A 25,148-nucleotide genomic window follows, 5' to 3' on the forward strand; every position below is an offset into this window, starting at 1 on the left:
CCACACTTGCTTGGAGCATACAATTCAAATAAAAACATTTCTCTGATTGGAAATTAAGTTAGAAATATTAGCTAAAAGATGGACCCTGGTGAGGGAAAATTTAATTTAGTCTACTTGCTTCTGGCAAAAAGGGTTTCAGTGCCATCAGGCCAGGCTAGTCACCAGAAGGCCACTGTAGGAAGAAAGGAGCCTAGTGTTGTAGAGATGTTAGATGGATGCCCATGAAGGCTGCAATTCTAAACACACTTACTAAGGGACTAAAGAACTCAATAGGAATTACTTCTGAGTAGATATGGTTAGGATTATGCTGTTGGTAAGGCTTGACTAGGAATCCTCTCCAACAATATCCATATCACATCAGGGTTGGCAACCCCCTGCCTGGAATGCCCTGCCTGCTTTTTAACGTGGCTGCTCCATACTTCTTTACAGACTTGACCCTTCACCGCACAGAGAGGTTTGAGAAATGAGTAAGAGTTAAGAAGATTCTCTACTATTTCCTGCCTACTCTGTGGGCTGCTATAAACTCAGCCAACCCAATTCCAGTGAGTAATAATTGACAATGGGAAAACACACATGGTTTGGTCTACCTTCACAGGCAGTAGACTGGGAACAACAGCTATTTCAGCCACACTTCCCACTATGTGAATTCTCTTTTACCACTATTGGGCAACAAACAAACCATCATGCAAATAACATGCATCATCAGTGGGTTTAAAGGGGTTGAGCTGACCACACGGAACCACTGTTGTTGCTTCAGAGGCAGAGGCAAAAAACTTAGCATCTCACAACCAGTCAGGATTCCTAACCAAAAACCAAAACTAAAAAAATCCTGGCAGCCAGTCAACCAAGGTCACAGAAATCCCCATGCAGCACAACCTGATGTGGGGGCTGCAGTTAATGCAGAATGCTGCGGCATGATTGCTGACATGCGTGAGACCCTATCAGCACATAATATCTGTGCTCTGAAATCTGCGCTGGTTGCTTTTTTCCTACCAGGCCAAGTTCAAGTGTCTGTGTTGGAATTGCTTTTAATGCTTTTTTAAAAAACCCTTTCCCCCCTAAACAATGTTTTTTTTAACCCTTTTCATTTAAGATGTTTTTAAAGCTTTTTTAAATAATGTTTTTAAAATTGTTTTGTCTTAATGTATTTTAAGGTCTGTTTTTATGATGTTTTAAGGTGTTTTTACTGCTTTTGTTTGCCGCCCTGAGCTCCTACTTGGAGGAAGGGTGGAATATAAATTAAATAATAAATAAATAAGGTTCAATGTTATGGGTTCCATATAGTACTTGTTCTGCTCTTGTAAGAAATCAGTACTCTACTGTGGCAGCACCTACACTTTGGAACTCCCTGCCTATTTCCATTAGGCAGGCGCCTTCAGTGGACTCATTTTGGTACCTGCTAAAAACATTTTTCTTCAGGCAAGCCTACCCACGCATACAGAAGCTATACATTTTTTTTCTGTTTTTAACTCAGTGTTGGTTTTATTATTTTGCATGTTTTTAAATACCTATCTTTAACTGTTTTTGCCAATAATTTTATTGTTTTATTTCCTTCTATAAACCGCTTTCAGGTTTTTTTTACAATAAAGCAGTATGTAAATGTTGTAAATAAAACATATAAATAAATTTTTATGGCCCTTGGGTCTCTTTCCTCTATTATACTGAGTCAGGCCATTTGGTATCATCTAACTCAGTACTGCTGACATGGACTAGCATTGGCTCTCCAGGATTCCAGGCAATAGTGTTGTTAGGAATAAATTTATTTTAGACCCCAAAAGGTTGCCTAGGGTTGTCAAGAGTGGTTTAAAAGAACCTACATTTCTGTCAGAACCAATGTTGCAAAGACTTCTGGAACCTAGAGAAATACAACTCAAAGTTCAGTTTCTTCTCTCATGAGAAAAACTCTCAAAGGCGCCTCTCAGACCATAAACATCTCTGTAAAAAAAAAGAGATAAAATGTTTCCCTTCTGATGTTATTATTTCACTCTGTCCTAAAGTACTTTACACATCCTGCACATTATAGCTAAAAGCACGAAAGAACAAGTGTTCCCAAATACTTTGCTAGAATGTATCCATAGTTGACGTCATACTGCTGACACAAGCACACTAAAGCCTGATGTTTATCTTTCACCAAGTGTCAATCTAACTCTAGATACTCGCTTTCCTCAGTTCTTATCTCGCATTACGCCTTTTTAGATTGGCAGGTGTACAAATTCTTTGTCAATCTCTTGCTTTTTATGGATTATGAGTAAAATAACAAAAGATATGAAGATGCGCTTGCTTAGCTAAGTAATATTGTATTCCCTTCTTGTTATGATTTTTGCAATAATACCTTGTTTTGCTTATGAAACCCTATATAAGGATGCTTCAACTTAATAAACTTGTTCTCTCTCCTGACAGACTGTTGTCTGTGTGGTTAGAGATCCCTTTCTTGATCAAGCAAGTAAATGTGTGTGTCTATTTTGTGTCTATTGTATGTCTATTTTATGTTTATTTGATATCTGGCTGGACCACTGAAACAGGTAAATTAAATTATCAAGCTTGCACCCCTATTCAGGGGGGGGCGCTTAGATTTCTTCCTAACAGTGTCTTCCAGAGATTGAATTTTGGACCTTTCCATGCAAAGCATGTATCCTGCCACTGAGCTACAGCCCTGTTTAAAAAAGCATCTTTCAGAATTGTTCTTTTCATTTCACTAATGAATGCACAGCATATTAGGGCAGATCCACATAATACATTTAAAGCACATGAATCCCACCACAGAATCCTGGGAATTATAGTTTGTTAAGGGTGGTGGGAGCTATAACTGTACAGGGAAAACTACGCTCCCAGGATTCTTTGGGGGAAGTCATGCTCTTTACATGTCGGTTGGATGTGCTTTAAATGTATTATGTGGATCTACATTACTTCATAAACTTTCTCTGCATATAGATCATTTTAATTAAACTTTAAAATGGAAATAAGAAAAAACTTTACTACCGTCATGCAACCAACAAGGTGCATCATCAGTGGGTTTAAGGGGGTTGAGCTGAGCGCATGGAACCACTGTTGTTGCTTCTATGGATGTAAGGGAGTGAGGTTAAAGATAAATGAAATGAAAATAGAAAACAAAAACAAGAGACAGTGATGATTTCCTAAACCTCTGCTCTCTGCTCTGAAATCTGCACTGGTTGCTTTTTTGCTACCAGGCCAAGCTCTAGGTTCCATGTTATGGGTTCCACATAGTACTTATTCTGCTCTTGTAAGAAATCAGTCCTCTACTGTGGCAGCACCTACGCATTGGAACTCCCTGCCCATTGACACCAGGCACACGACTTCATTGTACACATTTCAGCACCTGCTAAAATCAGTTTTGTTTAGGCAACCCCATCCAGGCCATAGATGAACTGATTCCATAAAGGAAGCCACAGACCTGAACTTACAAGATCTGAACAGGGTGGTTCATGACAGATGCTATTGGAGGTTGCTGATTCACAGGGTTGCCATAAGTCATAATCAACTTGAAGTACATAACAACAATCCAGGCATGTAAAAGCTATTATGTTTTTAATCTGTTTTTAACTCATTGTTGGTTTTATTATTTTGAATGTTTTTAAATACCTGTCTTTAGCTGTTTTTGCCAATAGTTTTATTGTTTGAATTCCTTCTGTAAATTGCTTTGAGATTTTTTACAATAAAGTATTATATAAATGTTGTACATAAATAAATATTGAAGTCACTGAAGCCTTTGGGTCTCTTTCCACTTGGGGGCCACAGCTGAAAAGCTCTCTCCTTTTGCGACTGTTCTCTTTGCAACTGTTTATACTTGTTTTTATATGGTCAACTGGATTTTAAAGGGATTTATTTCTTATTGTGAGCTGTCTCAGTTTCCAATCACCAACCCTACCTCACAGGGTTGTTGGAAAGACTCCATATATGCATACACACTGCAGATGTAAAAACACATCCACCCCATATAATAGTTTATTGTCAAACTAGTTGGTCACTGCAGAATTTCTTTTAAAAAAAATCAGCATTAGTTTCCTAGATAATAAAAACTGTGATACCTACGTAAGCCCTGCCTAATTGCTTTAAAGAATAGGATTGGAGGATTAGAGAAAGATTTACAACACAGACACAATTCTTTGCTATGTTCACTCAAAAGTCCCATTAATTTACAGCACAATCCTAACCATGTCTGATCAAAACTAAGTTCTTTTGAATTCAATGGGGTTTACTCTGGGTATGTGGGATTATCATTGCAGCTTTACTCCCAGAAAAGCTAGTAATGGACTAAAGCTTCATATTGGGAAGGTTTTCAACACACTGCCCAGGAAAATTCCAACTTGTTTGACTCCTGTACACAAGAGAGAAAAAAACCCTGAAAGCTTGTGTGCAGGAGTCAAACAAGTTGGCATTTTCCTGGGCAGTGTTTTGAAGAAAACAGTATCAACACGGTAAATGTAATGAACTGTATGATATTAACTTAAAACAGAAAGAAGAACCTCATGATTTGGAAGAAAAGGAAAAACATTTAAAAAAGAAATTTGCTATAAATTCTAATGAAAGTTGGTAGCTTAAACTGACTATAACAACCATATCCAGCTTTTCTGTTGTGGCTTCTTTCTTCCCTGCTCCAAAACTGGCACAGAACATTATTCCTATTCTTGTTCTCCCCTGCAAGAGCGTATGGCTCACTGTGATTCACAATAGTCAGCAGGGCAAACCAAAGAAGCTCAGATGTGTTTGTACTTCAGTTTCTTTTATTCTAATAGGTTATCTATGTCTTTGAGGAAACTGCACTTATATCATGTATAGTTACTATAGACAATGGGTTATAGTTTATTTTCTATGTTCATATACTGCCCTTCAGTATGACACCAAAGATACAATTAAAAGTATACTGAAGAAAGAGCAGAGGTCAGGATTGGGAAAATGTTTTCAAAACTCAGGTACCAGCTGGAATATCCATATTCTATTAAAGTAAGAGGGACTCCAAAGTATCACTGAGTGCAGATTGCACTCTGGCAGTCCCACTGGTAAAGAAGAAAAGATAGTTGCTGCCATCATTCATGCTGTCAAGTCCAACTAATAAGAAACCCTGAGATTTCTGCATCAATATATGCTCTACCTTCATCTTGCCTTCACCACCCACAAGAGAACCTCTGCTACATTTTTCCTAACAGAAGAATGTGGGGCTGTGCTCTAGTTTCTCCATGGCACACAAGGAAACTGTAGTCAGCTATAGCTTTCTTTAAAACAATTGGGTACTGGAGGGAGAGGCTGCCATTTCTGGAGGAATGAAGAAAAAATTCAGCCAATTTTCCATTGCCCACATTTTGGTACTCGGTATTTTTCCAAATCTGGTAATAGCCATGGTCATAGACAATGGTGGCTAAGAATATTGGGACACTGATTATCCATATCAGTCTTATTCCAGAAAAGTTGTCCAATAAAAGACTAAATCTAGGCTAAGATTCTCAAAGCAATGAGAGACTCATTGTTGGCATATGGCATTTGGTTCTTTTGAAATGTTCAGTCACAAATGCTTACTGTACTAGTCTTTGATTTAAACAAAACTGTGATAAGAACTCCATTAATCACAGAGAAAAATGTAAGTTTTAGATATGCTAAATGGATCTTTACTCCCAACGACATAGAAAAATCTGTAGAACTCTTGAATTGGGGAATGGGAATGTAATTCAACACAGTAAGAGAAGAAGAAAGACCAAGATAATTTGGGAAATGAAATATAAGCCTGGACTATACCCACTCAGGCTAAAGCATTTGTGTTCACTCTCTTACATTCTGTAGACCTTTGGGTCTAAAATTGGCTGATATCCCAACTTTTGATTTGCCTGTGTTGTAGGCTGAGTCTGACATGATTCCTTTTAAAAATGGATGGGAAAGAAATGAATGTGCTGGAAGTTATTTACTCCTATTACAACAACCAGACACATTGGTGCCCAATCCCAGTTATATTACATTCTTTGCTTTCGCCATTGATGAGTATTGGCAGCTCTGTCTTCCATCCTGGGGACATTTAATTGCTTCTCAGTGTGAAACAGAAATAAGATGTGTGGGTGCGGGTGAGGGTGTGTACACAAACATACACAGCACAGTCTCTGTTCTCCCATTCCATCACTACATTCTATCCCCTCCTCCCACCTGTTTAATAATAATAATAAATTTATTACAGTCATAGACTAGCAAACGTTAATACATCTATACAAACAACGATTGTCATTAGAAATCGGCTTTAAAAGTCCAAGAAGTTCTAAAAAGTTCTATTTAAAAAAGGAAAGTGTCCTTAAATTATGCTTAAAATAAGATAAAATAAGGTAAAATAAGACCTAAAAGTTTCTTTAAGATACAAAGCAAAGAATGTTTCTGGTAGGATTTTAAAATCTTCAGGAAATTTCAGCAGAAGCAAAGATTTATTATCAGGCTATAGATACAACAGTGCAAAACTACTTAAACTAACAACGTGAGGCACATTACCATATCCCTGAGAATAATTTAGAGGGCAAGCTTCTCCAACAACATAAGGCAGTTACACCCTATAAATGAAAAGGCCAATTCAAGTTCTTATGTAGGTTGAGAAGCTACCAAAGACTTTCCGGAGTGGATGGGGGCAGCACAGAAGCTGGCTACCTTAGCTGATACATGGGAACTATGGTCTGACAGGAGGTGGTCCACATAAAGAGTTTCATCTCTAACAGAGATTCCTTGGAGAATTGGGGTAATTAAAGCAGCTCAGATGTCACGGTAAAATGGACAGTGGAGTAAAACATGGCCAACCGACTCCACTGTTCCATTATCACAAGGGCATACCCGCTCAGCGTATTTGACTTTCTTAAACCTGCCCTCCAATAGTGCCGAGGGTAATATGTTAAATTTTGCAAGCGTAAACGCCAATCTGAGTTTAGGAATGGTCAGATTAAACAAATAGCGAGCAGGAGCAAATGGCCTTGTATTATACCTGAAGTTGGGATATGCTGCCGCTCGAGCTAAATGGGTTTGCAATTCGGTTCCATAAATTCGTTGGAGGATGTAAGATTTTCCTTTGGAATAGCCCGATGTCAAGATCATAGAGGGGGAGAACCCTAAGGATAGTAATGTAGTAGTTAAGGACTTTTTCCATTTTAAGCAAAAAACATCAGTTAATGTTAATGGGGCCAATCCCACAGGTACAAACAGCAGTTTTAGCCAAAATTTAAATTTGAGCATCCATATACGGACTTCTATCGTAGTAAGCCCTGCTTCTAAACGTAGGATAGCATTGGGGACGCAAGATGGAATGCCGAAAATCAATCTCAAAAATTTTGTCTGAACTATTTCAAAAGGCGTGTAATTATCATAAGCACCTATTTGCACGCCATAAAGTAACTGGGCAATGACTTTGGCCACAAAGATCTGAATAGCAGAAGGAACATGCTGTCCTCCTTTATTATAATAAAAAGAGAGGAGTGCCTTTGCAGTTCTGTGTGCATTGGCAGTAGCATTTTTTATCTGAGGTCGCCATGATCCTGAGGAATGAAATATCATCCCAAGGTATCTATAAGTTGTGACCTGCTCTATAGGGTGATCATTGATCAGCCATCGATGTTTTAATCTCCTCTTGGTAAAAATCATGACTTTTGATTTGTCATAGTTAATTTCCAGGAGTTCTTTTTTACAGTAACTAGCAAGGGCACTCAACAATCGTCTCAGCCCAATAGGTGTCAGTGAAAGGAGGACAACATCATCAGCATACATGATAATGGATAAAGGCCTCTTTGACAGACTAGGATAATGAGTTCCTATAGGTGATAGAGTTTTAACCAGGGTGTTGATATATAAATTAAACAACATAGGGGCTAAAATGCAACCCTGTTTAACACCGTTAAAGGTTGGGATGGACCTGGATAGGTGACCAGCTCTATTGCACCTAAATGAAGCCTCACTCACCGTGTAGCTGATGAGTGGGGCCTAGTTGCAGTCGGAGGCGAAGCTGCTGCCTCCATCTTCTGTTGGGGCAGTCGCGTGTCATGTCTATTACACGCACGTGACGTGCAGCATGAAGGGGTGGGGTTTAAGGGCCTATTTAAGCCCAGCCACTCCTTCCTACCCTCTCTTTGCTTGCGCTACGCCCACTCCGCCCTCCCTCGTTCATGGTGTGCCTAGGGGTTGCTTCAGGGCCAAGTAGGAATTTTTATCCTGCCCACCCTTGTTGGCGGACAGGTTTTTTGCCTGCTCCACACTATGGGAGTGGGAGGGGATCGGGTTAGGGGGCGTTGTGATCAATAGGTAGTTTTGGCTAATTTGCATTGGAGGTTAATGCCCTACCGGGTAGATCATTTTAGCACTAGTGCGGGAAGGTGCGGGAAGGGAAATAGGTAAGGACAGCTAGGTGGCCTCCTTAGGCACCTTTGGAGGTGATTGGTGGTTTTGGAGGCCTGTCTGTCAGAGCTTTCCAGCTTGAGGGCAGGATATGGGCTGCCTCTGGGGCCAACTTATCTCATCTGCCCAAGGGTTATCCGGTCCCAGGTGGGGATGACGTAGGAAGGCTCCCCTACTCACCTACAAGGTGCGGCCTGGGTAAAGGTAAGCACATGGGCTTGCCCTTCCTCCGGCAGGGGCTGGCCGCCCGAGAGCTGTATGGCAAGATACTTGCTTATAGACAGTTCCCGCACCTAGGTTTTCCTTCTGCATGCCACTTTAAATTGGGTTTTTGTTTAATGTAATTTAATAAAGTGGCCCTTGTTCAACCCAAGCTGACGTCTCTGTGTTTTATTTCGCCCCTCGACTGCAATACGTAGATGGGCAGATTCATATAAGCAGCGTATTAGTGCAAGCAGGTGTCTATCAATATTAGTGGACTCAAATTTCTCCCAAAGTTTATGTCTAGGTATCAAATCAAAGGCTGATTTAAAGTCAATAAAGGCTGTATAAAGGGCTCCTCCAGGGATCGCTGTATATTTTTCTATCAGGTGTTGTAAGACAAGACCATGATCCATCGTGGAGCAGCCAGCTCTAAATCCTGCCTGCTCCTCAGCCAGGATGTTTTCTTGTTCCATCCAGGTTTGAAGTTTCTTACTTAAGCGGCTGACGTAAATCTTGCTGATAATGTTTAACAAGCTAATTGGTCTGTAGTTGGCCAGATCAGATCAGATTTTTAAAAATAGGGATGATTATTGCCAGGCCCCAATCTTTTGGAATAGAAACATCAGAATCTATACATGTGAATAAGGTAGCTAAAACCGGTGCCCAGCAGTCAGCATTAGTTTTAAAAACCTCAGATGGAATATTATCCGACCCAGGTGCTTTGCCTGTTTTCAGTTTGGTGATTAGACTGATAATTTCTTTAGGTGTGACGGGGGAATCAGGGAAATTATGGCCATTAGACTTGGGTGATTGATGGCGTATCTGTTCTCTAGCATAAATTTTAGTAAAATGGTCTTCCCAAGTAGTCACAGATATATGATAATCCAGGTTAATTGAAGGGTTAAGCCATCCCTTTGCGACCGTTTTCCAAGAGGTAGATGTATCCTTTGATCTAGATGCTTTCAACAGGCTTTGCCAGTCTTCTTTTTGTGCTAGAGACTTTTTTGCTTTAATTAGGTTTATACCGTTTCTTCTCCTCCAGCCATTTTGTGAGTAGTGGCGGAGAGTTATCTCTATACGCTCTATACTTTGCAATAAGAAGTTTCTTCTGAGCTACACATTCATGATCAAACCAAGGTTGGGATTGGTAAACAGATCGGAAGGGCTTTGTCGCAGATTTGGAGAACAAGCTCTTTTGTAGGACCAAAATCAATTGCTGAAAAGTATCTAGAGCGAAATCGGCAGAGGTTGCAGCTATGAGTGCTTCACGCAGTAGAAGACAGCTGTCAGAATTTAATAACCCTTTTAGGTCATTTTATAAGTAAGCCGACCATCTGATACGTGTTGCTTGTACTTCAATTTCTTCATCCAGAATTGGTTCTTGTTCATCATATATGATTTGATTGCCACAAGACTAGGCGAGAACTAGTGGTAAGTGGTCACTTCCAGGGCGATTGTCCACTAAACAGGTAGATACTGCGTGTAGGAGTTCCCAGAAGATGATGAAAAAATCAATGGTAGAAGCTCTAGCACCAGATAGAAAAGTAAGTTCTCCATTGTTATCTCCTTCGACTTGCCCATTTACCGATATCAAACTCAGATTATTGAGCATTTGCATCAGGCAAAGCCCAAGATAATTGGTGCCTTGATCTTTTGAATGTCTAACTGGAATATCAAAAGTTCCCTAGTATAGTATCACCATAGCAGCCAGGAATAAACCTGTCAACTTGGCAATATATTCCTCTACTCTTAACATCGTGGCCTTCGCAGATTTTTTTTGTTGGCAAGGAGGTAAATAGACATTTACAAGCAGTATCCAAGCCCACTTGAAATTGATCGCTATCGAAGCAGCCAACCCCATCAGGGGGTCTGGGTTAATGAAAGATGCTCGTAGGTTGGTAGTAATGAGCAAACTCAGTCCTCCTTTAGGATCTCCACCTTTAGTGCTTAGCGTTGCAGCCAGCAAGTAAGATGCATACCCGTTCAGGTGGATTTCCCCACATGACCAAGTCTCCTGGAGAAGGATGATATCATGTTTTTTGAGATAGTCCAGGAAAGATGGATCAGAAGATTTGTTCTTCCAGCCAGAGATATTCCAAGACAGAATTACTAATTGTGAGATAAGATGCTTAGGTGATTGTCAAATTGAGACAGATTGAATAAATGGAGAGTTCAGCCTTGTCATTGAGGCAGGTGGTAACTCCAGAAAAGACTCAATAAGGGGTAATTTTCTCTAAGATTGGGTTGATTCTACTAACATTAGATATTATTGGCTTCAAGGAATTTGGCAAGCAATTCTTAAAGCTGCCTATCTTCTGAGGGGACCCCTCTTCATTTTCGTTAAGCTGTCTCATATCCATTCATGAAGGAGTTACACGAAGAACAGCTTCCACATTGGGGGAAGCAAGCAGTTCCTGCTCGGTGAGGATCCGTGTCGTATTTAAAGCCGTTAAATTCATTTCAGCAGAAATCTGGACGGGGCGGACAGTTTTTTTAGGTTCAATTGGCTCAATTGTTACATCCTTTAGATCTATAGGGTGATCAGCATACAAAATCACAGGATCTTCCTTCTTGGTATGTACTATCTCATTATGGCCCTTGTTCACAGGAGACATCAGTCTGCTTTCTAAGAGAGTTTTTAAAGTATTAAGCCTTGTTATAATTTCAATTTGGGCTACTGGAAGTAAGACAGAGAAGGAATTAAGTAGCATTTTCTCCTCTTCAATGAGGAGTATCATCTCATTTCGGTTCTGTGTCCCAGTCTGTGTCTCTAAGAGCCGTGGGCCATGGAATTTGGCAGGAGAGCAGCATTCCTCCGTTTCAAGGTCAATTAGATTTATTTCTGGCACTCTGTCAGGGTTTGTCAATATTCCATTCTCACCAGTTAGAGAGTGAGTGAATAGCGCTTGGGGTGACACAAGGTTCTCAAACATTCTTGAAGTTAATATGCCTCTGGCGTATAATGCGTCTCTATTATAAAGCATTCTGGCTTTGCACGGCTCATTGAAAGTCACCACCATACGGGCGGTAGCGTAGTTGTAAAATAGATATTCTATTTGAGATATATCTTCGATGGTAATTGGAGCAAAGGTAGTGATTGTTAAAAGATGGATTTTGCACTCTTTTTGTGATAAAAAACATATGGGTTTGGGATAATTCGGTAAGACCAGTTTGCATTTATTAAGTACTAGACACCAATTCGAATCTTTCAGCGACTTTGGAGCTATCAGTTCCGGCGGTGTGGACGACCCAAAGTCCTGTTGATCCAGCTCCTATGACAGAGGAATGGTATTGATAATAGGGGGTGGCGGGGGGGCTATGGTGTTCTTGCAAGGTGTATTATTATTCCCACCCTTTCTTTGTTTAGGCTTAATTTGTTTAGGCTTGGCTGCGTTCTTGGAGGCCAGCTTCTCATCCCACTTTAGGGCGGTATCCAGTAATTTAAACAGCTTTCGAAAGAATAATTTATTGGTATTATGACGGATTTTTAGTTGTTTAACATTTTTGCTCTTCTTATTCATCTTTGAATGGTTACTCTGGTTCGTTATAGTTTTCCTCCTGGATTTTTTATTATCCCTCAGGGTTGAATTTTTGATTTGCCTAGATTGTGAGGGGGCAACGGAGGAAAGTGACCTTGAGTTCTCGTCCTCACTCGTTCACCCAGATTTTATATACGCCTCAGCCAGAGTAGTTAATAGTTTGTTAGATTCGGCCAAAAATGCTTTAATGCATTCTATTTCCCTTGCAATCATAAAAATAAAGTGTTCAATTAAAGGGGCAATTAATAATAATAATAATAATAATAATAATAATTTAATTTATGTGTCGCCTATCTGGCCAATGGCCACTCTAGGCGATGTACAAATCAGTTGCAGTAAATGCAGCACAATAAAATACACATAAAATACAATATAACAAGGAAACTATAAATAGGAATGATAACAGTTTAGAGTAATAGGCAGTTAGTCCTGAAAATTAACCCTTCCCGGAAGTCCCAAAGGCCTGTCTGAAAAGCCAGGTCTTCAAGGCTTTGCGGAATACATTCAGGGAAGGGGCATGCCGAAGATCGTACGGGAGGGAGTTCCAGAGAGTGGGGGCCGCCACTGAAAATGCCCTCTCTCTAGTCCCCACCAACCTAGCTGTTTTAGTTGGTGGGACTGAGAGAAGGCCCTGAGTGGCTGATCTTGTCGGGCGGCATAATTGGTGACGCTGGAGGCGCTCCATCAGGTAAACTGGTCCGAAACCGTGTAGGGATTTAAAGGTTAGTACCAACACCTTGAATTGAGCCCGGAAAATAACTGGAAGCCAGTGTAGATCGAATAACACTGGAGTGATGTGTTCCCGGCGGCGACAATTTGTAAGTAGTCGAGCCGCAGCATTTTGTATAAGTTGTAATTTCCGGACCGTTTTCAAGGGTAACCCCACGTAGAGCGCATTGCAGTAGTCTAAATGAGAGGTGACCAGGGCATGTACTACCAGTGGGAGCTGATGAACAGGGAGGTAGGGTTGCAGCCTACGAATGAGGTGTAATTGATATCAGGCTGCCCGGCTCACTGCCGAAATCTGAGCCTCCATGGACAGCCTGGAATCAAGAACAACCCCAAGGCTGCGGACCTGGTCCTTTAGGGGCAATTTTACCCCATTGAACATCAGGTCAACATCTCCCAACCTTCCCTTGTCTCCCACAAGCAGCACCTCAGACTTATTGGGATTCAACTTCAATTCCTTTGTGTGGGGCAGTTGGGTCCTTAGATGGCTCACTATGAGCAGAAGGTTTACTACTTGAATTAGTTTCCCATCCAGTATGTTCTGGGGCTTTTGAAGAATGATTAAGACTTAATCCAGTTTCTTCAATTTCTTCAATTGGACAGTCGTTCTTGGACAAGTTAGTTGTACCTTGCAGATCCATACATTCCGCCCTAGCTATTTCTTGTGCCAGGCTTGTGGAAGCCGGAGCATAGACATCAGTTTGCCGACCCTCAAAGTTGTCCAATGACCAGTCCAATACTGGGATTGAATGCTTGGAATTTTCTCCGTCTGGCTTTTTATCTTTCTTTCTCTCATTCTTTCTTTCAATACTCTCCTTAGGGGGATAGAAATGAGTAATTTTCGACTGCTTAGGTTGTCCCTTTCCAGCAGTAAGTTCGAGTGAGGGAACTACCTCCAAGTTCCTATAATCATTTCTGGTAAACACCATATTTCAGCACTACCACCTTAAGAGTTACTTTAGAGGCTGGTTTAAGAGCTGTTTCTGCAACACAGCAGCAAGCAACGTATAATGAGTAAACTCTCGTAAATATCAAGCAGCGACAGCTTGAAAGCTTAGCGATGTTATTGATGTCCGGTGATAAATGAAGAAATTTATGCTGGTAACTTACTTGGTGCAACTCTGAATGATGCCAGGCCGAAACAAGGAAAGCAGATATCAATAAGGTGCTATCATAATGAAAACAATCTTCCAAGGTCAGCAGTCGCCTCAAGTACATATAGAGTTCTCATAGGACTCTCCAGCAGAAATAAAATATAGGTGCTTGGTCTTAAAATAAGGGTCCTTAGGAGATAAAGTGCAGAGCTCCAGACTAAGCGTCCTTCTGGCTCACCATCTTGGCCCCACCTAGTTGTCTGCCCCCATCCACCCAGTCAGCTAACGTTCCATTGGTTTGCATCCAACACTGCCATTCCACTTGCACAATTGAACTTTTCCCTCCTCTCTCCTGCAGCCCCCTGTGCATCCTAAAAACATGTTCCTGAAAAGGAATCAGGAGAGTGGTACTCTGTTATAGACTGAACGTGACACGCAGACAATCTCATAGTTTTCTGTGTACTTGTAAGAGAATTGCAGGACTGCCAAAGGATGAGGGTTTAAATTTGAAATCACCCCTGGATATTGTTTCTTTGTTATGTTTTGTTCTGTTGCTATACATTGCTGCATTTTTGCACACTGAAAACAGGATTGCAGGGAGTAAAGAGGAAAGGGAAGTTCCACTCCATAAGTGGAACTCCACACAAATACAGTGTTGGATAGAACCCATGGGGTTATTATGGGGCTGATTTTGTGTGTGTGTGTATGTGTGTGTGTGTGTGTGTGTGTGTGAGAGAGAGAGAGAGAGACAGAGAGACAGAGACAGAGAGACAGAGACAGACAGAGAGACAGAGACAGACAGAGAGACAGAGACAGAGACAGAGACAGAGACAGAGATATTTCTCTGTTAGGAATTTTTTCCAAAAAAGTTTATTTTTTTATAGCTGCAAACCTCAAGGTTACTTCAAGCCAGCTGATACTTCTCTTGTGTGTGGATGATAAAGTTTTAGCTCCAGCTTAAATCAGTATCCATATATATGATGCATTGTACACAGAAGCTTTAAAACACTGAGATCCAAAAATACATTTATCTTTAGTACTATAAACTTGAAAGGCAAAAATAACAGTCTTACACATCTTTGAGTAGTAATTATTCAAAAGCTATAGATAGTTCTGATAAGTATGCAGTGAACCAAGAACACAATGAGATCAATTTCCATTTTTTTCTTCTGTACTTATTCTTACAGTTTCTTACTGTAATTGAGTTCCCTAAACAAAAACAGGCAGATTAAAAATCAGCAGGACAAAATGGCAGTGAATTCATTATAAAATATTCATTGGTGACATCTTTAAAGTTAATAAGTTATTTCATATTAAAATAAAAAGCTGTTGATTTGCTATTGTCAAAAATACATAAAAGCATTAACTAGGATCATCCCACATTAGGGATAAGCTGCAATGGGAGGGTGATTTTCATTTAACATTTTTACATACACCAAAAAGCACCTTAAATAATCATTTTAGATGGGTATGTGAAGGGCTATAAACATGTTTTTATATTGGAAGGTGAAGGGTGATAATGTAATGATGCCATGTAGACAGAATTGGCTATAGTTGAAATCACTGAGAACAAAATGAATTTTTCACACTGCCCTCATTGTAACTGGGGTGTGTGAGAGGAATGCATTGGGTAGCACAGTGCAGCAAGACTGACAGCAGCATCCCAATTGTTTTGGCAGTGGGCTGACGAATTCCTTCTTTACCAGGACCAACTCAGTACATTTGCTGATTTAGGTGGAAGGCAAGATGGTACCCACTCTTCCATGTATAAAAGCTGACTAGATTGGTAGTTGACTATTCAGCATTGGCAAGGTACAGTGTCTTTCACTGCACCTGAGAGCAAGAAGCTAGGTGGTACACATAGTTTTCTCTTCTGACACCTCACTGAAGGATTTAAATTCAAGAAAATGTGTCTTTAATGGATGAAAAACCTAGATAAGATATGGTTTCCATGTTTTGAACCAGCACATACAACTTTCGATATAATAGCAGGTGATGCTGTTTAGCTCCACTCTATGGAAGAGCTTTAACTTCTGTTTTCTATATATTAAAGCCTCTGTTAAAGAAAAGCCCAAGCTGTTCCCCCAACTCTGGTGAGTCAAACAGTAAGGTTTACCAGTCTTCTATAGGTCTTGAACCTAGGAAGGTTTATGCAGGAAATTTCATTCCTTATATAGGCTGGGCTCAGATTAAAGGTTTAAATTAAGGGCTGTTACCAGGACATTGAACTGGGCTTGCAAATCAGCAGAGTGATGCTGTCAAGTTTCAAAACTGAAGGTGGATTGGTTCGAAATGCCCAGAACAATCAACAGAGGATCCACTCACTGCCCCATTTCTCCACTGAACAACATTTTTAGTTGTGGTGTAGCTGCATCTCCTTGTCTCTAGGTATTGGGAATGCAAAATGTATAGGAGGAATACATGGCACATCTTTAACTCAAGAATCAAAATGTACCATGGGACAAATTACACATATCAGGGGAAATTAGTAATTGGACAACATGCCAAAATTAGGATAAATGAATATATCATTTATTACAAAAGACAAATGTTGGTTAATATACAGATTGCTACAAGAATAAATTTACACACAATATTAAAACTGGACTGGTAACTTTTTGGTTAAAGCTAACAAGTAGAAGGGAGGAGAGCCCTAATGCCAATATGGAAAGGGAAGGCAATAGATATAAAATTGATGTATAGAGCTGCATTAGGTTAAAGAAGGAAGTTAGAATGCAAATACATATTGCTACAAGGCATTGCAGGTATCTGCATCACAGGTAGGAAGCAGGAGTAAGGAAAAGCTCTTCCTCAGGGGGTCACAGTAAATCAGGAAGCTGTCCTTAGTGCAAGGACACTGGGGTTATTAGAGTGGTTCCTTACAAATATTGGGAAGTCAAACATCCTGCTTCTTGAACAAGATGGTTCTTATCATCTAGAAACATCTAGAGAAGAGGCAGTGATGGAAGACAAAGATTGTGGTTCTTTCTGTTTAAAAGGAATGGGTTGGATCCCATATGGTTGACAGCCAGCATAACTTAAAGCAATGAAAGTGGATGAAGAATGCCAATTTGGGGGCTGCTAGCTTTGTGTCATGGTATTGAGTTAAATTATAACAATAGAATTCAGGAACATTACTAAATACCTCCCTGGTTTGGGGGCATTTCAGGGGGCCACGATAGCTTTGGATCCTGTGGATCAAAGCCCATTTTCTGCAATACCCCTTTGGGGCCCTACTGGCATTAGAACTCCAGTGACGGCTGGGCCAGGACATCAGAGGAGTCAACAGCAGAGAGGGAAGGAGGCTCCAACCTCAGATCTCCTTCTCAGATGCTGGAGCTCCATTTCCCGATATATCCTCTCATGGGCCATAGGACTGCACCCTAATTGTGTGTGTGATGTAATGAGCGCTACCAAATATATACCGACAACAGCTACACTGCGCTGATCAAATTGCTGGAAATTAGTTTCAGCCTTTTCTGGCTGAAATGCTACAGGAAACCCACAAAAACTTCATTAACCCAGTCCCAGCATCCTTCAAGAACCAATATAAGTGAATAAAGATTAAGGAATTCCCCTGGCTCCCAGACTAGGTGGGCTGGCCTGCTGCACTGCTGAGTAAATACTGAAATGGTTCAACTTCCATCACATAGTACAGATGTTATATAAGAGGATAGTGTGTTATTCTTTTGAACTACTTCATCCTTCTAGACTTTCCTGCAATTAGAAAGGAACAAACCCTTCTCTTCACTAGCCTGCATGGATGCGAGAGGTACAAACAGCTAACTATTTTATGTTTCACAATTAACAATCATAATGCACTTCACACCAAAATTTCAGCATTTTATTATTTATTTATTTGTTACATTTATACCCCACCTTTCTTTCACCATGGAACCCAAGGAGGCATACACATATGGTTCCCAGGCGGTCCCCCATCCATGCACTGACCAGACCCAGACCCGCCCAGCTTCAGCAAGATGGTGGCCTCATGTGCCTTCAGACCATGGCGTGGGACCAAGAAAATAGAAATAATTTTCACTTAAACCAATAGGATTATTTCAAGTTAGTATTTAGGACTGAAGTGTGAGTTAGTAAATAAATTCAATTCAGTCCTACCTGTACAGTCAAAAGATTCTTGGACTCCTTACTGTATCAGAGACAGCACGAGGGCCAGAACCAGATATATTGCTTCCCCATTGAACATTTTACATGAAAAGCATAGAAATGTTGCTTAAATAATGTTTGAGCTCGCCTCCACTCTCCTTACTGAACCTCTGACAAACACAGGCCATTCACTATACATTACTTATGAGCAATACTGGTATTTTTCATTACAAGCAGTCTGTTAATTCAAAATGAATTATTGTGAGAGCAAAAGGAAGCTAATCCATTTTTTGGAAATGTTTTGCATGCATGTTTTCTCTGGCAGCATTTGTTTTGATAACTGCTGAGCCCTTGGGAACTTCCCACAAATGATGTACTGCAAAAATTATACCAAGAAGAATGAAGGAGTAAGTGTATTTGAGATGCAGCACCCCCCACAGGCAATGTTGACATCACAATCCTATGTCTTTCTACTAAGATGTAAGTCCCATTGTGTTCGGTTTATTCTCAGATATATAGGCTATAGGTATATAGAATTGCAGCCCAAGTTCTCTCTGTTTTGATAATGGATTCAGATCCATAATTTTAAGAGTACTTGTAAAACAACTTAAAAATGTTCCCCAGTATCATTACAGATTTTACTGATACTTTGTCATAAACAAGTTACCTTTACTATTGGCAGAAATCAAGATAATTGCCATGATTCAAAGCAATTTGTTCAAATAAAAATTATGGAGCTATTTATAAATAAGATTTCAGTCCTCTACAGCTATGTACAGTATGAATAAAAATAAGGATTCATCAATTTAGGAATATTTTATTTGTGTTTTTGCAAAAATATATTTAAATAGCTCTCAGTTGCCTTTTAATGGAAGACATGCAAGATTCAAAATACAGATACAGTAGTTGCATCTATTTTAATATACTTCTCTAGATCCAAGTACATATAATCAACTACAAGGAGTGCAATTTGGTAAACAGGATTTTTAAAAAACTATCTGCAACTTTCAAGAGCATTTTATTTTGGCAAGTGTATACAGCAGTGTTCACTTCTTCATTTTCAAATCTTCTATACAGACTGCAAAAACCACCACCTCTAGAAGACACGATCACTATGGAATCTCATGTTTCTCTATTGCAGTAGTTAGGATAGGAAACTGTTCCTCAAGTATAACAGGTCCAAGCTGTTGATTAGACTCATTAACTGGGCTTAAGTTAAGGACTTTGTCTAAAGTTCACTCTCAAGTGTGTCATTTCTACAGTACTATGAACAGAAAACAATGGAAAGGTGAATTCAGTCAATCTAGAACAGAACTGTTGTCCCAAATTTCCAAAGAATCAGTTACAAAGTATTTACCACAAATATCATATGCTGTCCACAGCTTGGCAAATCAACTGGGAAACCTATGAGCATTCCAATAAACCATTAGGGGACCCAAGATCCAGCAAGGCACTATAAACTGTATAAACGCACTAGCCTAAATTCTGAGAAATATGAAGTGCATTCAGTCTGCATCTGTGTTGGAATTGCATTTTAAGATGTTTTTAAAGGTTTTTTAAAAATTAAGATTTTTGTTTTAATATGTTTTTAAGGATGTTTTTGTTTTAATATATATCAAAGTCTGTTTTTATGATGGTTTGAAGTGTTTTTAGTGCTTTTGTTTGCTGCCCTGGGCTCCTACAAGGAGGAAGGGTGGGATATATATTTAATAAATAAATAAATAATAATCAATACATCTTCCCAGACAGTATCTCACTACTACAGTTACAAATAACAAATCAGCCTCTATATTCTCTGCACAAAGCTGTTAGAAAGTAGATGGGGCTTGACTGTGGGCCTTCCTTTTAACTAAAAGTGTTACATAGAAGATATTTTCACTCTGCCGTTCACACAGACAAGACCTTTTGTTTCTAATAGATTACATTACATTCTTTCTTGCCAATGGAAGATCCCTATAATCTTGTGTCTTGCTAAGAATTTGAACTGCACCAAGCTTCATGACGTCACACACACAATTTGTTTATATGCTGTATAGATCATAAATGAGGTCTAAAAGTTTCACTTCCCCAGCTGCCTTCCATGAGAAATCATACACCAGTCTTCAGAAGTGTTTGTAAATACCCAGCCCTGCAGTTCATAAAAGTTAACAGCTGGCAGTTTAATTACAGGCCTATCAATCTTTTTCTAATTATCTATAGTAAGATACTGCAAAGTTTCCTGGAAGACATGGACTGCTAAGGTTACCTATATATTTCACTCCCAAATGAAGTCACACCCTTCCTTTTACATTTAAAGCATGCTTCAAAGACTATCTGTGCAAGAGCTTGGCAAGACATTCTTAGAGAGTCCTTCCCATAGCAGGGATCAAAACACACAAAAACTTTACTCAGCTTCTAATACAATCCTTTTCGGGGAGATTTCTCCAACATTCTCAGCAAAAGCTGAATATGTACTCCACCATTTCGTCTCGTCTGCTGCACCTCCTCTATAGTGACTTCGACTCACAGTGGAGGCTAGGTTAGAAGCAATCGATGCAAGCACATTACACACCAGAAAAGGGGGTGGAAATGGATCGAACGAGAGGCATCTTTCCTTTCAGCCATTAATTATAAATCATCCAAATATCAAGAAAGCTCTTTCATAGATAATGGTACAAAACGGACCCCCTTCCAATATGTAAGTACGTAGATATATGCATCCACCTGAGAAGCCAAGTATTATTCCCCTGAAATTGCACTAATTTGAAGCCCCTAAAATATAATGAAGGAAGGAGGGTCCCTCTCTTTCCAACGCAGAAAAGGCAGCAGATATGGATGTATGACTAAGTATTTTCAGTTGATTCTGTGTGTGCGCGCGCGCGCGCTCATACACACACACAGATACGACACACACACACTATTACAGGACGCGAACATCATGGTCCACACCAGTCGGCGACTAAATGAAAGAAAGGAATCTATTTCCCATCTATCCCCTTGCCTGCCTCTCCCCTTCTCCTGGTATATATTTATGACTTCACTGCTCTAATGAGTGTATTATTGCAGGGTGCTAGGGAAGCAGAGTTGCTGCCGATGCCCTACATAAGCTATAGAAGAGCGTATAAAGAAAGGGGGTGGGGAAAGGCACGGAAAGGCAGGCAGGCACTAGAAATAGCCCACTTTTGTTGCCTCTCTAGCGAGGCTCCAGAATAAAAATAGAAATAGAAAAATAAAATGCGTTTATAAACCCCAGACAATCGGGGAAACTCCATCCAAACACAAAGGGAGTGTTTAAGAGATAGGTTAGGGGGGAAAGGAAGGGAGAGACCTTTGCGGTGCGGGCCCCTCCTCCTCCTAGAGAGAGCCCTCTGCACAAGAAAAAAAAGGGGGGAGAGAAAGCCTGGGCACCATCCATGATGCTTCTGCAGTTGGCAATCGCACGACTCACCCAACGCCGTCGTCCCTGCTTGCTGTTTCCCGAGCATATACCAATAACAAAAGGCAAATCCTCAAGGCGGGCTGGAGGGGGGGGAGGGAGGTGGCTGCGGCGCCCCCCGGGCTTCTTCAGTGCAAGGTCCTGACCTTGCCCAGTTGCAGCATCTTGCCTTGCTGTTGTCGTCGTCCTTTTCGCAGCTGCTGCTGCCGCCGCCGCCTCCCTCTTTTACAACGGAACTGGTGCGGGCTGAAGGCTTCGGTGGCAGCTCTAAGGCGGACTCTTTCATACGCTGCCTTGCTCCGACAGGCTGTCTCGCTCGCCACTCGCTCTGGCTTGTTCTCGCTCTCTTAGAACCTCGACGTCTGGCTCAATTCTTTTCCCCCTCCCGCCTTCTCTCTACAGGCTCGGCAGCAGCGTTCTGTAGCGCGGCCACCTCAGCTTGGCAACCTTCCGCCGCTGGAGAAGATACTGTGACAGCTGCCGCCGCTGCGCTCCCTTCTCCTCCCCTCACTAACATGAGCGCGCGCGCCTGGTGCTGCTGCTCCAGAGGCCGGGCTGGGGCGGGCAGGCGGGAAAGCAAGCAAGGCGGCTGCGCTCTCTTCTCTCTCCCTCAGCGAAACGCCGCCGCCGCCGCCTCCACCACCTGAGCCTGGCAAAGAAGAGGAAAAGGAGGCGGAGGCGCGCCAAGCGTTCCAGTCGCTCGGACCCGGCGAGCGCCAGCTAAGAAGCGAAGAGTATCAGTAGCGAGCGCTAACGTGGTATTAGGGCAGCTTTTTCCTTTGGGTTTCGGTTGACCCGAAGCTTCTTCTCCACAGCTTTCCACTGGGGCTGAAAGTTGCCCGCAGAGGTGACTCCTAATCCCATGCCAAAAGAAACACACACCCATTCCCTCCCCCCCTTTGCCCTCTTTGCGCGCGACCTCAACCCATCCCTGCAGGAATTCGGGCGCGCTTTTCCTAAAAAGAACGAGCTGCTCTCCCCAGGGTAGTAGCGAATTCAAACAGGACTGAGGAAGAGATGAAGGATGCACTAAGCCGGAGGGGAATGACACTTCAAAGGTCAACATCACAGGTGCTCCAGTGGGAAGGACGTGTGCTCACGGGAGAGGGCAAAGGGCGGCGGCGCGGCTCAGGATTGCCCCGAAGAAAGGATATACGGCCAATGCCCTTGAATTTCCCTCAGCCCAGTCTGGGTCCCTCCTTGCTTGGAGAGTTCAGTCAGGGTTTGGCAGGAGCTGAAATGAAAGGCAATTCAGCCCTCAGCTGCTGTCTTCCACAGCTGTAACTGGGTTTATTCAAGCTTCAGCTTTGCCTAACGGGAAAACTCTGAAAGAGCAGCCCTGTTCCTTTTGTAGCTCAAGATTCCTTCCCACGTTGTCTCAAAGCCCCATCCTGAAATGGAAAAGCCAGACTTACCCTGAAAGGACTGGCAAACACCCTGAGGAAAATGGCAGCGGTGCAGATTTTTTATAACCTTAAGGCAGTATTTGGGCTACAAAGGTTTGTGTGATATTAAACCACAGAGCTAACAGATCTAGAAGATTGATTTGTAGGGTTTTTTTTTAAAATGAACTGCTTAAGCACATTTCCCCAGTATATATTTTTAGTTTTGTTTCCTACAATGGAACTATGTAAGATAGAAATGTTTTTGAAGTTAACTTTTTTTTTTTACAATCCCCTGGAAAAGTTCTTCATGTTCAATCTAAAATACAGGATAGCTAACTTTTAGCTATGAAAATGCTAATTTTCCAGGTCAGGGTACAAGATATGCAGTGTTATAATGAATAATAATAATTTCAACACTCTATATTCTATATTCTAACTTTATTCAAAGAATGCCTGTGAATTTTACACTAAATAGAAATTGGCAAGCATCTTTCTCAACCAATATGAATTTCCAAAATATCTCTTCATATAGATGGTGTAAATTCTGTATTAATAACTCTCAGTGAAATCAGATTTCAGAGAAACTCACTGCTGCCACCTTTTGCTTTGTGATTTTTCACAGCTACTTCAAACAACAGTATATTTCACTGTCTGTATAGTCTGAGGGACTTTTGGACAATTATTTCACAACAGTCTTAGACAACAAATCTTAGTTTGAAATTTGGTTTTATGGTTTGTTGTGTGATACCCCCCCATCCTAATGCTTGTTTACTCAGAAAACAATGGGACCTGCTCTCAAGTAAGCAAATGTAATCCAATGACTGCAGTCCTAAAAGGGGGTGGGGGAGGGATTTACTTCAGCAAAAAACATGCACAGGATTCGGCAGCATGGAATGAATTAATGCCTAATATTGTGACAAAACTTCTCTCCTTATGCCCCGCTGCTGTTCTGAAAGATATGCTGAAGGATGATAAGGAGAGAAGCTAAATGAATTATTTGTCTGTCTCTACTGCAGAAGATGTAGGACAGATACTCTGTTGACCTGGCAATGGATCTTGAGGTTGTGGCGAATAGGCCATCTGAATGTGCAGCTGCTGTGAAAAAAGCAAACTTCATGTTAAAGATAATTCGGAAAGGAATTTAAAATAAAACTACCAATATCATAATGTTGTTATACAAATCTATGGTGTGACCACTCTTGGAATACTGTGTGTGTAGTTCTGATCATTGCTTTTCTTAACAATATTGTAGAGTTGGAAAAAGGAGCAGAAAAAGGCAATCAAAATTGGGCAGGTGGGTAAAGTGGTGGTGGATCATCTCCCTAGGAAGAAAGGTTACTGTGCTTGTGGGTTTTTTAAGTTAAAAAAGGGGGTATGATGGGGTAGAAACTTCAGCAACGTGTGGAGGAAGTGGAGAGAAAGAGGTTTTTCTTTTCATAATACTAGAACTTGGGGTTATCCAATGAAGCTGAATGTTGGGAGATTCAGAATAGACAGGTGCTACTTTGTACAGTACATAATTAAACTATGGAATTCACTATCACAAGATGTGGTGATGGTCACTAATTTAGATGTCTTTAAAAAAGGATTAGACAATTCATGGAAAACAAACCACTCAGTGATAATTAGTTATGAAGGCTATGTATTTACTCCAATATCAACAGCAGTATGCCTCTTAATCCCACTTGCTGGGGAACACAAGTGGGAGAGTGCTATTATGCTCATGTCTTGCTTGCAGGCTTCTCATAGGCATCTGGCTGGTCATTGTGGGAACAGAATGCAGGATGAGTAGACAACTAGTTTTTGGTCTGATTCATCAAAGCTGTTCTGACATTCTGATTTTAAAAGAGTCCCATTTGTTTCAGTGGAATTTGTTTCCACGAAATGGGTTGTATCCGGTAGTGGCTTTTTGCTAGTGAAAAACTCTTCTGCTTACACAAGGCGAGTTTCTTATTTTTGCCAACCTCCCTATCTTCTTCCTCTGGGTCATGTCCCATACTATTCCAGAGGTCCCACATTCATCAGGAGCAGTTTTTCAGGTGGTGTATGCGGTTGGAATAGGCAAAGTTGCATGTTCACTTTAAGGGATATTTGGGGAAATATCCCATGTACCTGTTTACCATGATGTAACTTCCTAATGAGTGGGGTTAGTTACCTGGCTTCCTCCTCCATTGTCCTGGAGATTCCGGCATATTCTCCATTGCTGATCTTTTTACCTCTGGGAGAGGCCGCATAGCAGATGCTGTCCTCTGAGAGCATCACTACCAAAAACTAAGATGGACTAAGACTTCTACTTTTTCTTTCATCTAAGCGA

The 25,148-nt window shown here is 40.9% G+C and overlaps 1 protein-coding gene across 10 annotated transcripts in view; it reads right to left on the minus strand.

Annotated features, from left to right (window-relative positions):
• The window catches only part of CTNND2 (catenin delta 2), a 1,018,171-nt gene extending 996,649 nt beyond the window's left edge, over positions 1 to 21,522 (minus strand). For all 10 annotated transcript variants that reach the window (XR_009758379.1, XM_061589265.1, XM_061589272.1 and 7 more), the window contains exon 1: positions 21,462 to 21,522. Coding sequence is in view for 9 of the 10 variants with exons in the window: in XM_061589265.1 (XP_061445249.1) it covers positions 21,462 to 21,498 (37 nt within the window). In the remaining variant the exon portion in view is untranslated. The remainder of the gene's footprint in view (positions 1 to 21,461) is intronic.
• Positions 21,523 to 25,148: the final 3,626 nt, after the last annotated feature.

This window comes from Rhineura floridana, chromosome 1 (genome assembly GCF_030035675.1).
Source record: "Rhineura floridana isolate rRhiFlo1 chromosome 1, rRhiFlo1.hap2, whole genome shotgun sequence".
NCBI lineage: Eukaryota > Metazoa > Chordata > Lepidosauria > Squamata > Rhineuridae > Rhineura > Rhineura floridana.